Below are 19541 nucleotides of genomic sequence, written 5' to 3'. Positions count from 1 at the left end.
CTTTTCTCCTCCCTCCCAGTGCAACTCTCCCCTTTCAGATGGGAGGACTTTATCGCCGCTATTTTGGTCAGACTGACAGATGATAGGCTGTCTGTTAAGTTCCCCATCTTATGTCCTTTATCCTAAGCTACTTGATAGCATTTGGCATGAAATGGAAGTGTTGAAAAGTTCTGTCAGTCTTGTTGTCTCGCTGTGGCGCAGGTAGGTAGGCGAGGCTGGTGTTTTTACTTTGGGTTTAATACGTTTGACTCCTCCTGATCTCGGTCTTGATCATTTTCTCTTGTCACTAAAGAATGGACTGACTGCTTTATGGGATTGAATAAAAGAATCAATACGTTTTTCACATTGATTTGTTGATAAATAAATATACAAAACACGCTTCTCGATTATTCGATTAATCAAAACATATATCAATAGAATAAGCGGTAAGAAGATAATCGATAGTTGTGTCATTATCTGACATGAATATTTTGGTAACCACCAAACTTTCGGATTCCCAGGAGTAAGTTGAATAACAATTCTCTGCTGGAACTGATTTGTTTTGTTTTTTCTGGGAGAAATAATGGAAGTTATGTGCACATCTGTGTGCACAGATGAGTGGGAAAGGGATAATGCAGAACTAGTGTCTTTGTTTTTATGTTTTGTTTTTGCTATTTTGTCTTTGTAGCTGGGATTCTTACTATATTGTACTTACGGTACAAGGCTTGACAAAAGTGATAGTCACTTCCACTCAGAGGTCAGAAAAGTTGCCATTGTGACACTGCCAGGAGGATTGTGACCTCTGGCAGGTGTAAAATAGATGTATATAATTGTTTCTCACACAACTTTGCTCAAAACAAAACCGGGTTGTGGATGCCAAACATTAATATTGCTTTCTGAGCCTTAAAGGGTATAAGGTTGTTAACCATGAAGGCTGCTTAGGCCCATTATGTGTTGTCTCACTGTACTGAAACAAGGGATCCAGTGTTGAAGCCATTATTTTGCTAAGTTCCTAACTCAGTTTTTAACTTGATTCGATATAGGTGTCACATGGTATTTCTTCAACCTTTTGGTCTTATTTAAAAATGAGTGCTCCCACAAACACACACAGACACACAGTACACACACACACACACACACACACACACACACACACACACACGCAAATTGCACGTACTGTATGCACACACACGCATGCATGCACGCACGCCACACACACACATACATACATTACACACACACGCCTGTTATAGCGCGACCATACGTCCGATTTGGGCAGAGGTTCTTCCTTTGTCTATTGGGAGTGTGCATGCAAAGTTTCACGGCAATCGGACACTGCGTTCATGATTTATGACCATTTTGTGCAAACTTTGAAAGACCATAGTAGACATTCGGAATGGAATATTAGAAATGGGACCAGGACCAATACGTTTTGATCATGTGACCACAGAAATACCAGTAACGCATGCATCGGCCTGGGTGACGGCAGACTGCTGGGCTTGGGGGTCAGATCAACATATGGAATGAATTCTGTACTGGCCATATATGGAACGTGTCTTGAGTGTACAGGATTTGATGAGGTCAGATCAACATATGAAATGTCATAACAGGTCAGCTCCATATATGGAGATCTAAAGTTGGCAGCGCCAGGGGCAGTGTCTTGAGTGTACAGGGTTTGATGAGGTTTGGCCATATATGGAGTGTATCTTGAGTGTACAGGGTTTGATGAGGTCAGATCAACATATGGAATGTCAGAACAGGTCAGCTCCATATATGGAGATCTAAGGGTGGCAGCGGTGGCAATGTCTTGATTTGCATGAGTACTCCTACAAAATCTGTAGAAGTAGTAGCAAAAGGTGTGTTCAAATAGTCATAATCCAAAAGAACGCACCCAGGGAACCGGAACGCACCCAGGGTGCCGGCCCGGTTCCGGCGAGCCACCCCTCGTCCGAAACGGTAGAGAAATGACAGTTACCATGTGGGGGTCCCCGGGGGTCGGGGGGGTGGGGGTTCCAGACCCACAGGAACGCGCCCAGGGGGCCGGGCCGGTTTCCGGTGTGCTGCCCCGCGTCTGAACCGGTTGAGAAATGACAGTGTTACCGTGTGGGGGTCCCTCTACTGTACCCTCTACTGTACTGTACTGTCACTGTACTGGCACACCCGAAAGCATATACAGTTAATATGTGCATGTGTGTTTGTGTGTGCGTTAGGTTGCGCACAGGTGGTGAAAAACAACCATGCTGTTTTCGTGCTCAGATAATTCAGAGGCTTAACACCACCCAGTAGTGCCACGTGCCTGACTGCGCACCCAGATTTTGTGCCACCTAACGAAATTTGACATGGAGACATTCATGACGCAGTTAGCGCCACCATACACATGCATCATGCGTCGCCAAAATAGGGCCCATAGAGCTGGCTCACCGGATCCAGTAAAAGAGGTATTTGAAATGATGGAATGTCTGAACCAGTTAGTTCCACTTACTACACTAATGACCCATAAGCTCCATGTACTGTAACATCAGGGGTCAATAAATAGTGGTGTTTATATCAGCTTATACACTAGTAATGACAGACTCTCCATCAATCAATCTTATAAATGGATTTCCTTATACTGTACTTAGTCAGCAGTCCATCTTTAATTGATTGTAAGTAAATGGCAAGCAAACCTTCCATGAGAGGGTCATGTCTGTAGCCACTTATTTAGGTTATGACGAGGCAACACCTTTGAGTTGCATCTCCTCTTGTTTCAATTTCCCATTTCGCTCTCCTAAATGTCTATCCCTTTCATTATTTTACTTTCATCTCTACTCTCTTTTGTTTGCAGGACAGGAACCCTCTGAAAACTCCCCTTTTCCCTTCTTTTTTTTCCTTTTTGTTTTTTTTCTGAGTTAGTAAGTATACCTTATATGGTATTTTATGCCTTTTTCTTGTTTGAGACAAACTTTTGAGGAAACTGAGACAAATGACTCAATCCACAATCACGAGGTATTATAGAAATAGATTTTGCCTTGGGACATGTATTGATTTAGGTTTGTCTGTAATAATGATGCAGCATACATCATACAATGATTATATGATTCATTCTATCATTCTATGAAGCTATGTGTAACCTTTAGATTGTATTTCACTGTGTGTTTGACCTTTCAGGATGCTGATTTTCAGGGTGGTTGAACTGCCGTATCCCTCCCTATCCATTTCTGTAGCAGGACCTGACCTGCGATATATTTCTGTCCTGCAGTGTATGCTACGTTTCTCTCTCTCTCTCTCTCTCTCTCTCTCTCTCTCTCTCTCTCTCTGCAGCAAACTTTCTAGGTCTAGTATGTTCTGTATAACCTTAAGTAACCTCTCCAAAAAGGCTTGGTAAGGAAGACTCGAGTCATAGGATAGGAGAGGCCTATGAGCCTGTAATTGCCATTACACAACTTATGTACATTCTGCCTCCATAGGTTTCTCTATTCAATGTCATTTCACTAGTATTGCTGTAAAGATGTATCTATCGTATGGGTGTGTGTGGAAAATGCATGTGTGGGTATCAGCTGTAATTAACAGTTAGTTGAAGTGTGTGTGTGTGTGTGTGTGTGTGTGTCCGCGTGCGACGACATTGGCGTTTTTAAAATTATTCATACAGTAGCCTACATTTGTGACCTCTGACCTTTCCTCTTCAGATGACTCTGGGGACGAGGAGCCCACATCCCAGTCGGACCGCAGTGAGATCCAAGGCACTCTCAAGACACTCGTCAGCAAACTTGATGACCTCAGCACGTGCAATGACCTGATTGCCAAGCATGGGGCAGCCTTGCAGCGCTCTCTGAGCGAGCTCGAGGGACTGCGCGTTCCCGTGGAGGGAGGAGAGAAGATCAAGGCGGTCAATGAGCGAGCTACCCTGTTCCGCATCACTTCCAATGCTATGATCAATGTGAGTGAGCCTGCGCTACAGCAGTGTTGTTTTTGGCAGCAAATTTCAATTTTAGTTTTAGTCATAGTCTTTGGAATGAAACTTAATTTAGTTTTTGTCATATTTTAGTCACCTGGAACGTTTTAGTGTTGGTCTAGTTTTAGTCGACTAAATATCATGAGATTTTAGTCGACTATATCTACAGTTGATTTATCCGACTAAAATTTATTTTGGCGGGCCTTGATGCTGTCGTAATGACTGTTTTTTCACTTGCTGAAAATAGCCGATCTACAAGCTCACAACGCGTCATAGCTTAGTTTTTATTTAGTTTCCATTTAGTTTTCGTCAGTGAAAAAATGTAGTCGACGAACATTTTTCGTCTTAGTTTTAGTCGACGAAAACAACACTGCGCTACAGTTGGTCATGTGCGTAGAGTAAAGAGAGTAGAAAGAGAGTGAGTGCGTGTCACATGCCGAGAACAACATGACAAGAATGTGAGTCATCCTAATGCCCCCAACCAGTGTGTACTGTATGTGTAATAAGAGAATATTTCACACAGCTTGGCCAGTTGCCTCCATGGACTTCTTTCCATATCAATATTGTACCCGAACGTTCAAATGACAAGCACAGTAGATGTGGATCTGATTACAGGAATAGGCTGAACAGTTCAGTGGCTTTACAGTAAGGTTAGGTTTTTTTCATTTTACAGAACTTTAGCAGACAAAAGTTCAGGGGGAGTTGAAGGAGTGGCACTAGATCTGATAGAGGGAGCGAGGACAGGAATAGCTTTAGATCCACCCAGTCTGGTGAGGGACGTCAGACCCATGTCCCCTGTCCCCGTTGCAGTGCTATTAGACAGACAGACCTGCAGTGACTAAACCAGACTAACCCAGATTTGGGAGGAAGTGCATATCTGACACTTACATAAGATGTTCCTGTTCCATGCTTGGTTATTGAGAGTAGACTGGTTTGGACTTACTGTGTGTGGGGGATGAAACTCTGCACTTTGACTATTTTCTGGCTTTATATGACATGTTTGTGGATGAGAGACAGTAAATTAAAGAGATAAATTAGTTCTAGAACTGTGGTTAATACAACTAAAAAGGTTCTAATGCATGGTGTGCTGTAGATTGTACTTCTATCTACTGCTCAAAATTATGATCCATTTTGTTCTGCATGTTGCTGGACAAGCAATAACACAGTCTCTCTTCGATTGCCTAGATCCCATTAAAATACCATTAGGCACAGCCAGAATGGACCTGTAATGAGAACAAGTTAGAGGAAGTGGCACCGCATACTACTAATAGTAGTTTTAGTCTCATACGGTAAATTAATTCTGTTTAAGCAGAGGGTGGCAAATTTCAATGGATTAAGGTCTATTTGGGTTTCTGCATCATGTGGATTCTGCTACTGTATAGATTTACTTTATGCTAATAGTAGAACTGCAGTCTCTCCCTTAGCTAGTCCCAAATAAACTGGGAGAGAACGGGATTTGATGGAGTAGGGAGGGAGAGTAAGGTGGAACAACAGAGGTTTGATGGAGTAGAGAGGGAGAGTAAGGTGGAACAACAGAGGTTTGATGGAGTAGAGAGGGAGAGTAAGGTGGAACAACAGACGTTTGATGGAGTAGAGAGGGAGAGTAAGGTGGAACAACAGAGGTTTGATGGAGTAGGGAGGGAGAGTAAGGTGGAACAACAGAGGTTTGATGGAGTAGGGAGGGAGAGTAAGGTGGAACAACAGAGGTTTGATGGAGTAGGGAGGGAGAGTAAGGTGGAACAACAGAGGTTTGATGGAGTAGAGAGGGAGAGTAAGGTGGAACAACAGAGGTTTGATGGAGTAGAGAGGGAGAGTAAGGTGGAACAACAGAGGTTTGATGGAGTAGGGAGGGAGAGTAAGGTGGAACAACAGAGGTTTGATGGAGTAGGGAGGGAGAGTAAGGTGGAACAACAGAGGTTTGATGGAGTAGGGAGGGAGAGTAAAGGCCTATTCATAGTCTGGATTTTCGGTGGTAAGGTGACCACCGCTCCGGTGGTGAGGTGGCCACCGGAGCTGAAATAACGTTGAGCGGTGGTGAGTAAAAACAGAGAGAAGGGCTGGAGCGGTGGCGGTGGTTTGCTCTTCACCGCGGCTCGTGACGTCATGTTGTAGTTCGGTGGTCACCCCACCACCGAAAATCCAGACTATGTATGAGCCTTAAGGTGGAACAACAGGTTTGATGGAGTAGGGAGGGAGAGTAAGGTAGAACAACAGGGGTTTGATGGAGTAGGGAGGGAGAGTAAGGTGGAACAACAGAGGCATGAATGTCAGGAGACGGATGGAGCTACATTAACTAGTATTTGACCCTGAATGGAAGGTGCATTTATTTACTTATTACTGATGCAACTCCTCACGTGGGCCACTGAACCAAGGCTGCTGCTGTCTCTTTATTCAACACATTCAGCAAAAAAGAAAAGTGGAAATGTCCCCTTTTTAGGGTAATGCTTAGTTGTGTATGTCTGAGGAAGTGAGCAGCTCAACATGCCTTTTAAAAGTGAGACCAAACCTTTGTGTCTGACATTTTATGACATACTGCTGAAGGTAAGAGACAACTCAATTACAACTTCAGAATGTGGCTTTAGTTACAATTTCCTAGCCTAGATCACAGTGGATGGATGGATCAGTCATTGAACTGATATTTTGAGGAACCTTCAAGTTAGGGTTGGGTTGCTTGATTTATTTTATTTGTACAGTAGTATTGTGATATAACTAAGCTATCTTGGTACCAAACCTTACATGCAGGATTTTAGTTTGGTACGTAAGTATATTTTTCAGCATTTTCACACTGGAAAATGGTGTGTGATATATAGTATACAAGTTTTCTCTTTAATATTGAAGGGTGAATTATTACTCGTTTTCATTGTTTCATTGTCATGGCTTGCAATGTTTTCTTAGCAATAGCATATTCTGACCAATCAGAAGGGCACATACTGTACAGTGTACAGTAAACTGACTGACGGACAAAATAATTACGATTTAATAGTAAATGCTAAAAATAAAAAATCTATTACATACATTACAATATGAATGAAATATAACACATTTAATATACGGTAATCACCTTTTCTAGGACATTATGTGCTAATTTATAAATATCCCTGAAATGTGAATAAAATATTGTTAGATTTGTAATTCTCATGGGTTGGAAGTCTGGGATAAAGTAGTGAAATGAAACCCTTCAGTTGTGTTGGATAGATATCCTGTTCTCCGGAAATGGATTAAGTTAGCCTTGGCCAGTGACCTTGTTGTTCCTCCTGCTGCCCAAAAGGCAATAAAGCCTATCTGTCTGAGGAAGATATAATTATATTATCTCAACATGCATTTGGTACTAGGCTTAGAGGACAGAGATTATCAGAGTTGCGTGACTGTAGCCAGTATCATGTCCAAGTGGTTTTAGCTACAGTATCAAACAATCCCAATGGCACTAAGCCCTCCAGCGAAGCATTTAGTAAAAGGCCACAGTCACACTTATCTTGGCAAATGTTGACACAAAAAAGGGAAAAAAGTACAAATGGAACAAAATTGCATTTTGGCAATTCAAAAATATAGCTTCAGTTTACTCACGTCGTTAATGCAGAAAACAAAGAAGTTAATCCGGTCAAACATACTGTACAGTGTACAACATCAGTTTACAGATCATTAATTTGTCTTTCATCATGTATTGTCAGCTGTCAGGTGTGTAATTTAGGTTCACTGACCTTTGAACTCATTCCGTGACCAGACTGGCAGGCATGCTGTGTGGAATAATGCTAGTGCTGTACATTTGACCTGAAGTAACTTCTTTGTTCAGCAATAATGTTGAGTCAGCGGTAGGGGCCTCATGGACAGTTTGACAGTGCTGTTCGATTCTGACCGCAATACTGTCTGTTCTGCAGCCAAGGAGTGTGCCTGTGGCTAATGCTGCCTTTGTAACCTTACAATGTGATGTGCTCTAGGATATGACGGGAAGTAATATTGCACACTCAGCAGCGCAGTGCAGAGGCCCAAGTACAAAAAGTCATGGAAGCTACTTATTGACATAATGATGATTGTTCAAAACCATGACGATAATGATGACAATAGCCTTTATTGCAATGATTGATGCTAAAATGCAACTGAATTCCCTCATTCTCTCACCATTGCCGTCATAAGCTGGAGTTGATGCTAAGGAAAATATATAATTACTTGCACAAGCAGAGAGCTTGTACTGTAATCGGCTGCGTATGTCGGTGTTTTCCACCGGCCAATCAGGGACCAAGTATGTACAGTATGTATGTCGGTGTTGTCCACCGGCCAATCGGGGACCAAGAATAGCGATCGGCTGGGTATGTAGTCGGTACATTCCACCAGCCAATGATGAGAAACCACTGTTCTCGATGACGTAACTAAAGTACGTTTCAAAATTGGTATAAGGTCAATAGGGGGTATGTATCGGCTGGGTACGTGTATGTGTACTCCACTGGGCAATGAGGGACCACTGACCACAACAGAGCGCTTTAGGACTCAGAGCAGTAGTCGTACCAGCAGTGGTGAGCGCACCTCATGGTGCGCTCTGCTTGCACACAAGTAGGCCACACATGGCCTACTTGTGTGCAATGTGCAGGTTGGCAGCTCGACAGATATTTGAGAATATAAATAGGTTACATATGCGGCCCGTGAAATGTTTTTTTGAGGGTCATGAAAATGATCATGGAATAGGAAATATATGCTGTATAATATATTTGTGTATTTACCCTTTTCCCAGGCGTGTCGAGACTTCCTAGACCTAGCAGAGACTCACAGTCGGAGATGGCAGCGTGCCCTGCAGTATGAGCGGGAACAACGTGCCCACCTGGAGGAGACCATTGAGCAGCTAGCCAAGCAGCATAACAGCCTTGAGAGAGCCTGGAGAGAAGCCCCCACACTCGCTGCCAACACAGCCAGTCCCCCTGCCACCGACAAGGGTGAGTCCTGCTGTCCTGTGTTCGGACCTCAAAATACCTGATTGAATATTCACACGGCAGCCAATGTGAATATGGGCAATATTCACAAAAGGTCTAACGGACAACCTTTTTGTATGGCTTTAATGTTCTGACGAATTGAAAATGGTGGAACCTGTTGTAAACAGGTCTTAGTGCTTTAACATGGTTTCGTCCACAAAGTAGCATGTTTTGTATTGACTTAACTGATGAAAGACAGATCTATTTTCTCTTGGGATTTAGGTGGTAAGTATTTCAATGATATAGACACGAGGCGTACAGTGTTTATCCGTTCGCCTCCTAATGGCACATCAGTAGTGCAACTGGCTCCAAACTTTGCACAAATATAATGAATGCCTTTTGAATTTCAATAGGATATACTTTCAATTTTCATATTTTCCTTTCAACTTTGGTTGAATCTGAGATTTTGCACCTGATTTTGCTTAGTACTACTACTGTGCATGTGTCAAACACCTCCAGCCGCTGCATTCTGCACTGGTGCATTCTGCACTGGTGCCACAGATGCACGCATGCGGTGCAGGACTCGGCGCATAAGACAAAAATAAATAGAAAATCTGCGGTTTACTTCCCGTATCTGCGTGATGTAGCCCATTCATTCCAATGGGAGAAGTGAACATGAACTCAACGAACTGAACTGAAATAAATATTGGACCCAATGGCCCCAAGCCACAAAATATTCAGAACATTTTGACACATCAGGAGAAAATCAACTTTATTATCGACCTTTCTCTGTTCCAGCAATACACTCTGCGGGATCTAGCACCATTAAACATAGGACGTTCACAAGATCTGCCATCAGACGGCACCCACTTAGGAGACCATTTGTATGCCAACAGAATATGGCGTTAGAAGAAGAGCCAACATCTGTTAGGTGCACATCTTTGCTAGCCTGAAAACCAGACCAATCTGCCAGTGCAAGATTGGAGATGTACACATCTCTGTGTGGTAAATGGGGCATTTATATAGCGCCTTTGGCGCTTTACATAGATTGTGCATTACATTCACACACAAATTCAGCTCGGGTTCGAACTGGCGACCTTGCGGTGTGTGTGTGTGTGTGTGTGTGTGTGTGTGTGTGTGTGTGTGTGTACAACAGTGTTTTACCGTACACAACAGTGTTTTACCGTACACAACAGTGTTTTACCGTACAACAGTGTTTTACCGTACAACAGTGTTTTACCTTACAACAGTGTGTTACCCATGAGGAACCAGAATTGTGACAGTATACAAAATATACTTATATATACACACCATTTACATAGAATACATCATATTAAAAACATTTCTCTCTAGTTGAGACTCCAGTGCCACATTATGAGTGTGGACATACGTAGAACAGTTGAGTATAGACACCATAAGTACAGAAATACAGAATAACTAGTAAGGGTCCATTTGGATATAGGAGGGTTCATATAAGTCCCTCTAGTGGTGACTCAGGAGGATGCAGGTACACAGAAGCAACTCACATTAAAAGGACTGAGGGAAAGGGCATGAGCTAGAAGCTACATAGAATGTCTCATTTCATTATTTTGATTCAGACCTTTTGGAGACATTGTTTGTAGTGTATGTATATAAAAACGTTCACGTCTAAGTAGGAGGTTGTCCACATTGCCCCCCCTTCGTGGAGTCTTGACATGTTCTATTCCAATATACCTCAGGGAGGAGACATTGTGATGTGCTTCTGTAAAGTGTACAGCTACTGGGTTGCGCTCATCTTTCATGCGTATGTTGCTTCTGTGTTCTGCAATTCTGGTCTTCAAACATCTGGTTGTCTTCCCTATGTAGGCAAGGACACAAGATTAGGTAAACGAAATTCTTTTGGTTACATGAAATAAAACCTCTAATTTTCATCTTTTTCCCTGTCTGTGGGTGATTGTAAGTAGTACACTTTGTAGTAAAGTTGCACTGGGTGCAGGAACCACAGCGATAGTTGCCATCAGGCATATCTAAAAAGGTTCCTTTTGTTACTGGGGGTAGGTCAGATTTCACCAACATGTTTCTAATGTTTGGGGGACGTTTATACACCACTTTTGGAGTGTTCTTAAAAACATTGCACAGTTGTGGATCTGTGTTTACTATGTGCCAGTGATTTTTTATGATCTTCTCAAACTCTTTCCCCATGGGGGAGTATTGTAGAAAACAGCAAGTGCTGGTATCAGTAGGTGCTACTTGTCTTTTTACCAGACATTCTTCCTGTGTCATATTTTCAAATCTGACATACCCCCAGTAACAAAAGGAACCTTTTTAGATATGCCTGATGGCAACTATCGCTGTGTTTCCTGCACCCAGTGCAACTTTACTACAAAGTGTACTACTTACAATCACCCACAGACAGGGAAAAAGATGAAAATTAGAGGTTTTATTTCATGTAACCAAAAGAATGTCGTTTACCTAATCTTGTGTCCTTATGGTCTTGCCTACATAGGGAAGACAACCAGATGTTTGAAGACCAGAATTGCAGAACACAGAAGCAACATACGCATGAAAGATGAGCGCAACCCAGTAGCTGTACACTTTACAGAAGCACATCACAATGTCTCCTCCCTGAGGTATATTGGAATAGAACATGTCAAGACTCCACGAAGGGGGGGCAATGTAGACAACCTCCTACTTAGACGTGAACGTTTTTATATACATACACTACAAACCATGTCTCCAAAAGGTCTGAATCAACATAATGAAATGAGACATTCTATGTAGCTTCTTGCCCTTTCCCTCAGTCCTTTTAATGTGATTTGCTTCTGTGTACCTGCATCCTCCTGAGTCACCACTAGAGGGACTTATATGAACCCTCCTATATCCAAATGGACCCTTACTAGTTATTCTGTATTTCTGTACTTATGGTGTCTATACTCAACTGTCCACACGTGTGGTACTGGAGTCTCAACTAGAGAGAAATGTTTTTAATATGATGTATTCTATGTAAATGGTGTGTATATACAAGTATATTTTGTATACTGTCACAATTCTGGCTCCTCATGGGTAATGGGACTCACCTGTGTTTTGTGGGGGTGGCACATAACGGGGGAGTGACTCAATCTGAAGGAACTAGATAAAAAGTGATGAAATGTTTGCATCTGTATACTGACCTGACTAAGATATTTGAAGATCGATAATAATTGCCTTATTGGCCCTGCACCCACTGTCGAGGTGCGTGTAAATAGGTATGCTCTGAATATATGGTATATATATATATATACGGTTTTCTTAATTTCATGAAAAATTTATAATTTTCATTTCCTGAAAAATGAACATTTTTGAGTTAGGTGGTTTGTTCCCGACAGCAGAGATATAATACTTTCCCCCCCTTAATTTGAGTAAGACCCACTAGTTCTACTACAAGACCTGTATATCCACTCATTTTGGGGCTACACAAGAAGTAGAAGGGTTATTTTAGGTCTGATAATGATACATTTACTCTTGTTTCGCTGCCCACTGGACCAGAGTCTGAGGGTACAGGGGGCTTTTTTGGAGTAATAGTAATAATATTGATAATAAACACCTCCGGACTAGTTTATTTAATCCGTGAATACTCCTGCATATTCGGCGTGACAAATGTACCCTGAGGAACTAATTTGGGCAAGTTAGCCAGCAAGAAGATTACCTATTTAACTAAGCAGATTATAATTGATTAATCTCCATAGCTATGTGATTATCCACTTTTCCTCATTTAACCCTGTCTACAAACCAGAATCATGTGATATAGCTTTTGCACACTGTGAAGCATTCTCTTGTACAGTACATAATGAAATCTGTGTGTCTTGCCAGAAGGGAGTGAGAGGCCGCTCAAAGAGGAGGCGAGTGATGAAGATGAGGATACTGAGTATTTTGATGCCATGGAGGACTCCCCTGCATTCATCACAGTGACGGCCACAGAGAATACACAACACAGGTACTGTAGGTCTCACCTAGTGACCAACACTCAGCCCCCCCAGAAGGAAAGCTGCCCAGAAGAGGTCTGTCTGTCTGTGGGTCTTTGTTCTGTCTGTTTATTTTTCCGGGGCTAATCTCTTAAACTGCCGAACCGATCAGCACCAAATTCCTTGTGCATGGTGAAGGAAGTACCTCTACACATTTTTCTTTCACATAATTGTTTATTTTTCTTATAATGGCAGTAAACAGCACTTGAAACCTTGCACAAATATTTCCATGTTTGTGCTAAAGTTGGGGTGTCCCCACCCCCAATACAAACTGACTGCAAAATCATAAATAAATACTGAAACCAGATATAATCATTAAGGAAAGTGTATGCATGTACTATGTAAACTCTTCATTTCCATTTTCCAGCCATTCACTTTGAAAATAATTTGGGGACCCCCCAAAATAATTTGGCGGCCCCCCTAGGGGTCTCGACCCACGGGTTGAGAACCCCTGACCTAGATCTGGAGATTGCTGCCTGGTTGGATAGAGAGCCTTTCATTCTGCTGCAGGAAAGTAAAGCAGTTCAGATTTCCGTTTCTGCGGCTGTGCAACATTTCTGGATACTCTTTGTAATTTCATAACCTGTTTTTCTTGTTTGATGTCCCCACATCATCTCGGATGAGCATTTGTCTTGATCAAATTTGACACAGTCGTGTGTGTGTGTGTGTGTGTGTGTGTGTGTGTGTGTGTGTGTGTGTGTGTGTGTGTGTGTGTGTGTGTGTGTGTGTGTGTGTGTGTGTGTGTGTGTGTGTGTGTGTGTGTGTGTGTGTGTGTGTGTGTGTGTGTGTGTGTGTGTGTGTGTGTGTGCGCGCGCATGTGCACGCTGCTTATCGTGAAATCCCATGTTCATTATGTTTCAGGCGTTCTCAGAGTAACTTGAGCGAAGCAAGCGGAGGCCATCCCAATGACTGGAACCAGGATGACCATGTAAGTGTCTGACTGACACAGGCCTCATGGCTTAGTTTTAATACATACTGCTGTCCTTTCTGATGGCACCCCCACAACCCAGTGGTGCCAGAGATGTACAGCTCTCTGCATAATTCCCCTAGATCTTAATTGCCACTGTTTTCTGTTCCCTCACTTCCTCTTCTGTTTATGTTCATTCTCTTTCACCTTTTCAGTGATTTCAGTGGAAGAAAAAGAAAAGCATATTCTTACCTTACCTTACCTTACCTTAGGGTTAGGTTTCTGGTTTAAGGACTGCAGTGTTTTGTACTATACAACACTCTCACCGGGGAGAGCAAGCCTACAGACAGATAACCTTGCATTTTTTTTTTCTTTTCCAACTGTTCAAAAGCGATATAATGTTCAATGCTTTCGAATTAGAACTCTTTTCCGCAAGTGTTTCCATACCCCATTTGCGCATTCCACTTTTTCGAGATAGCCCAAAAATCCCCCCCCCCCCTGCAAGCGCAAAAGTGTTTTTGCGAAAAACACTTATTTGCATTTGAGGTGTTTCCATTCAGGATTTTATTCGCAAGAGCCTTATTGCGCAAAACCACGGCTTTATGGAAACATGATGTTGCAGATCACCTCTGACAGTATTCCTCCATGTTTGACACAAGGTTTGAAAGGTTCCTAATTCCTGCACATCACACTACCTTCTAATCCCAGGTGTCTCCAAACTGTAACGACCTGGCGGGGAAGGAGCTGCAGCCCCGCAGACGGCACCGGACACACGTCCCAGATAAACCCAACTACTCGCTCAACCTGTGGAGCATCATGAAAAACTGTATCGGCAAGGAACTCTCCAAAATCCCAATGCCCGTAAGTGTTGAGCTGCACGGTATGTGCATGGTCAATTAACACAGAATCTCACTTGGTGTGTGCTAGACATTGCATCTTCTGCGTTTCCCCTTGCAGGTAAATTTCAACGAGCCTCTGTCGATGCTCCAGCGGCTGACCGAAGACCTGGAGTACCATGAGCTGCTGGACAAGGCGGCCCGCTGTGAATCCTCCCTGGAGCAGATGTGCCTGGTCGCTGCCTTCTCCATTTCCTCCTACTCCACCACGGTCCACCGCACGGCCAAGCCCTTCAACCCCCTGTTGGGCGAGAGCTACGAGCTGGACCGCAGGGAGGAGTATGGCTACCGCTCGCTGTGCGAGCAGGTAAATAACACACACACAAACACACAAACACACACACAAATGTACTTACTCGCGCGCACACACAGAGCACGCACACACGCCCTCACATTTGTTCACTGATTCTTTTATGGAATACTTAACGAAGCATCAGTCCTGCTGTGCGGTGTTCTCTTTTATTAATATTCTATAAAGTAATCCATTTGCTGTAACGGTAACCTTTCACTCCTTCCCACCCGCCTTCTTTTTCTCAGGTGAGCCATCATCCTCCTGCAGCTTCTCATCATGTGATTTCCCAACGAGGCTGGACCCTATGGCAGGAAATCACCATAGCCAGCAAGTTCCGTGGCAAATACATCTCCATAATGCCTCTGGGTGAGACGCTGTATAACACAACACTGTATAATTTCTAGGCTGTGTATAATATCAAGGAAAACAAATGAGTAAAGAAATTGGACACCGTACTAGGTGAGTGCTATTCTGTATACAGTACCACTTGAGATTAGGAGATTTCTATTGCATAACACCCCCACACAAACATACACACACATGCACTCTCTTTAGCCACAGAAACCGGCATGAGAATGAATGGGATGAATTTTATGACCCCTCGTGAGTCGTGACAGATGCATAAAGTATCGCATAAAGAGAACTCTCTCTGGGATGGTGTAGGGCATGGGCCTGTCAGCCCAGGATAAATGATAATGAGATAGATTTGATAGATGCACATATAATAACGCCACACTGGTATTTATCTGACCTGTTTCGTATTGTATTCCTCCTATGGGGATTTGTGTAATGGTAGGGACTTGCGGTGGAATACTTGTTGTTTATTATCTTGGGTTAAGCCTCTGTGGGGAAATTATTTTTTCCCATCAACTGCACGAGATGGTGATTTTAGAAAAAGAAACGTACTGTACTGTCACTTCTTCCTCTTCATCCATATGCAATGTAGATCACTGAAATACAGACATAATATTATTCTCCAAAGTGACACCATCGGGTAACCCTTCTCTTGTTCTGTTTATTCATTTCTCTTTTCTGACCATGTCTGTTCTCAGGTGCCATTCACTTGCAGTTCCAATCCAGTGGGAACCACTACGTGTGGCGGAAGGTCACCTCCACTGTGCACAATATCATCGTTGGCAAGCTGTGGATTGACCAGGTCAGTTTGCTCCCCTTTCTCATTGGCAGTCTTTAAAGTACTTGCTTAAATATGCACACTTTGGGGCCCCTTGCAGTGGAAGTCCCATGTATCGGGTCACATAACCCAGCAACCCTATGCAAATTACGCCACTGCCAGTCTCATACCCTGTTTAAATCTAAGCATTGTTAACGGCGTGTCAATCTGCTCGTACTCTTCTCACACACACACACACACACACACACACACACACACACACACACACGTCCCGTGCCTTGGTCTCTGTGCATACAATATGTCCTGTCTGTGCCTGCTGCCCTGCACTGTTCGGTGGACGCCACATCCCCCACCACATCCACGTCCACAACTGAAGAGAAAACTCACACTAAGGTTACGGCATGAGTGGGAACTATCAAACACTTGGTTTGACAGCGTTAGTGGGAATTAATAGCCTACAAACTGCAACTGCAACTGCAGCCTACAAACTGCAACATAGCGGTGAATGTTTTCTGTTGCGCATGGTGGCGCATGGTGGTCTGTCAGACCACCATGAGCAACGTAACATCTCGTAGCGTAACGTCAGAAACACAGAACACCTCAGCTTCTCCCAATACAGTATGGAACATCTTGTTTCAAATGTTTTGAAATAATATGAATTAAATTAAAAACAATATGTAGGAAACTAAAAACAAAGGGACCCACAAAAATGTGCTTGCGACCCACAAATGCGTCCCGACCCACTGTTTGGGAAACAGTGACCTATGGTATATAATTCAAGCAAGCAGTGCAGAGTGCTGTGAAGAAGGGAAATTGGAGCATGGCGTTACAGTGCACCAGCGTTGTGGTCCCTGGGGCTTTATCTCACTTTGATCTCAAATAACACCATGAAATACAGTAACAACCTCTCCTTTGTGCGAGAAAGAAGGCCCTGTTAATCTACTGTACCTGTCTGTTTGTCTAAATGCCTTGTTGTGTGTCATAGCTTTTTGTCCAAGAGATTCCGTTTTTCATTTGTTTTATTTTTTGAATGTCAGGTTTAATAATACATAATTACCACTTTCATGGAATGTATTCTTCCCTTTTGTGTTGCTGATTATATTTCATCTGTCTGTCTGTCAATACAGCTTTGTTGTAGAACACAGACAGGCATAACAAAATGCATCACTTCATTACCAAAATCAGAAACGCTGATTGTGAAGTCGAGATCATGGCTATATAACTTGAGGAACCATTCAATGGAGCCATCTTGAGAGGTTTTTGCTATTCCTATACTTTCAATAGGGTGATGTCACGTTCTCTTTCTAGACAGTGTCAGGTTCGATCTTTGAGACTGGCTCGATAAACCGCAGCATATTAAAACAAATATGATTTTCCATAAATCCTTTGTTGATGGGTTTTGATGTCTCACTGAATTTGACGTAATAATGGATATTATTGTGTGTGTGTGTGTGTGTGTGTGTGTGCGTGCGTGTGTGCGAGCATGTTTGTGATGGATACACTCGTAGATGCTGATACTTTTTTTTATTTTATCCACTGGATAAATGTTATTGTAGGGCATGCCTCCTGGTCGAAATTATCAATCTACTTAATACGCCTGAGAAAACTATCCACCATCATGAGGTTTATGATATACTGTGTACATTTAGAATAGATATCGCCTGCTGTTATGTTAATTGATTGTAAAATAGTAAGAAGAATGAAAATTGTGACTATACTACTATAGAACACTGTTAGTATCAGAAGTTTTATTCTGAAAGTAATGGGATGGTACATGTTTTTCTTTTCTCCCTAAGCTTCCATGTCTTTCCTCTCTCTGTCTCTGTCCATCTGTAAACCTCTTCTGGGTATTGATCTGATTTCATGTTCTCTGTTCTCTCTCTCGCCCCCTCTCTTTCTTTACCCCCTACTCCATCTGTCTGACCCTCTGTCTCAGTCAGGGGACATTGAGATTGTCAACCACAGGACAAAGGAGACCTGTCAGCTCAAGTTTTTACCCTACAGTTATTTCTCCCGGGAAGTTCCCCGCAAGGTAAATCCTTTCTCTTTCAGGTTCAGCCTACATTGATGTGTGGTGTGCCCATAAGCTTGGCATTGAACTTATGTTGTGCTGCCTCCTGCTGGATAGTATCTGCATGCTTAAACTAATTCATTCCACAGAAACTAAAGAAGCATAAGCTCTTGGAATATGACCCATCAGTTTTATTATCTCTGCCAGGAGATTGTGTGTGTGTGTGTGTGTGTGTGTGTGTGTGTGTGTGTGTGTGTGTGTGTGTGTGTGTGTGTGTGTGTGTGTGTGTGTGTGTGTGTGTGTGTGTGTGTGTGTGTGTGTGTGTGTGTGTGTGTGTGTGTGTGTGTGTGTGTGTGTGCACGTCAGGAGATCATGCTTTCGGCTCTGTGTGGGTCTGTCTGTTTGAGTTCCATGCTTATTTATTTTATTCCTTGTTTTTCTCTCTTCTATCCAACCATCTAGGTGACGGGTGTGGTTGCAGACAGCGGAGGCCAGGCCCACTACATCCTGTCAGGTACCTGGGATGAGAAGATAGAGAGCGCCAAAATCGTTCAGAGTAGTCGTGGGGGCAGTGCTTCAGAAGGCAAGCAGAAGACTGTCTACCAGACCCTTTCCCCCAAACTACTTTGGAAGAAGTACCCTCTCCCGTAAGCAAGAAAACAACAACAAAACGGATTGCTTTGTCCTAATATTGTGAGCTACTGCCCAGTTCCTCTTTAACTCTTACGCTCTTCTTCTCCTGGCTCTGTAAGGGAAAATGCTGAGAACATGTACCATTTCTCGGCGCTGGCGCTGACCCTCAACGAGATGGAAGACGGAGTGGCAATATGCGACAGCCGCATGCGACCTGACCAGAGGTTGATGGAGGCAGGTCGATGGGACGAGGCCAATTCAGAGAAACAGAGGCTGGAGGAGAAACAAAGAGCTGTGAGGAGGCGGAGGGAAGCGGAGGTCACAGATGCTCTGGATGAAGGTGAAGACAGAGGGACAGAACAGTAGGACAACAAGTAGGAATAGGGCTGGTTTTATTTGTGATAAGGAAAGAAGAAAGGGACATACAGTAACTATAATAACTATACCTACACTAAACATTAAAACCTTATCAAGGCAAATGTGCTGCTTAACAAAAATGCTGGCTTTTTCAGTTTTTGTCGAGCAAAAGAGTCATGTAACAGTTACATTGGTGACACTGAAAAAGACAGATGTGTGTACTACAGAGGCATACAGTATAAGTTAATATCATGATTACATTATACATACAGCAAGATTGCAGGTTTGTTCATATTATATTTGGATTACAAAGCCAATGCTGTGTGAAAGATGCAGAATGTGAAATAAGGTTCAAGGTATCCACAACCTTCATGTAAATGATTATGACTGGAGAGGCAGGAGCTAGTACGCTGTGCCAGCAAAGGCCCCGCCCCGGCTCACTTCAGGTCCAGAAACTCAAGAAACGGCACTGAGATCGAAGGAGTGGCATAATGGAGAACAGTGGACCCAGCAGAGGCGTATCGC

General features: G+C 43.0%; 1 protein-coding gene across 2 annotated transcripts in view; it reads left to right on the top strand.

Annotated features, from left to right (window-relative positions):
- The window catches only part of osbp2b (oxysterol binding protein 2b), a gene marked incomplete at its 5' end in the record, with an annotated part of 53154 nt that overhangs the window by 32120 nt on the left and 1493 nt on the right, over positions 1 to 19541 (top strand). The window contains 11 exons of one of the 2 annotated variants that reach the window (XM_080764976.1): positions 3645 to 3895; positions 8634 to 8832; positions 12640 to 12760; positions 13650 to 13716; positions 14404 to 14556; positions 14653 to 14898; positions 15129 to 15249; positions 15936 to 16039; positions 17952 to 18047; positions 18489 to 18673; positions 18779 to 18999. In XM_080764976.1, coding sequence (XP_080621102.1) covers positions 3645 to 3895; positions 8634 to 8832; positions 12640 to 12760; positions 13650 to 13716; positions 14404 to 14556; positions 14653 to 14898; positions 15129 to 15249; positions 15936 to 16039; positions 17952 to 18047; positions 18489 to 18673; positions 18779 to 18999 — 1764 coding nt within the window. Of the gene's footprint in view, positions 1 to 3644; positions 3896 to 8633; positions 8833 to 12636; positions 12761 to 13649; positions 13717 to 14403; positions 14557 to 14652; positions 14899 to 15128; positions 15250 to 15935; positions 16040 to 17951; positions 18048 to 18488; positions 18674 to 18778; positions 19000 to 19541 lie in introns of both variants that reach the window. The other variant, XM_080764975.1, reaches the window with a different exon arrangement.

This window comes from Protomyctophum bolini (genome assembly GCF_963924005.1).
Source record: "Protomyctophum bolini genome assembly, chromosome: 6".
Classification (NCBI taxonomy): Eukaryota; Metazoa; Chordata; class Actinopteri; order Myctophiformes; family Myctophidae; genus Protomyctophum; species Protomyctophum bolini.
Note: the sequence above shows the minus strand (reverse complement) of the source record. Positions and strands in the feature narration are given on the sequence as shown.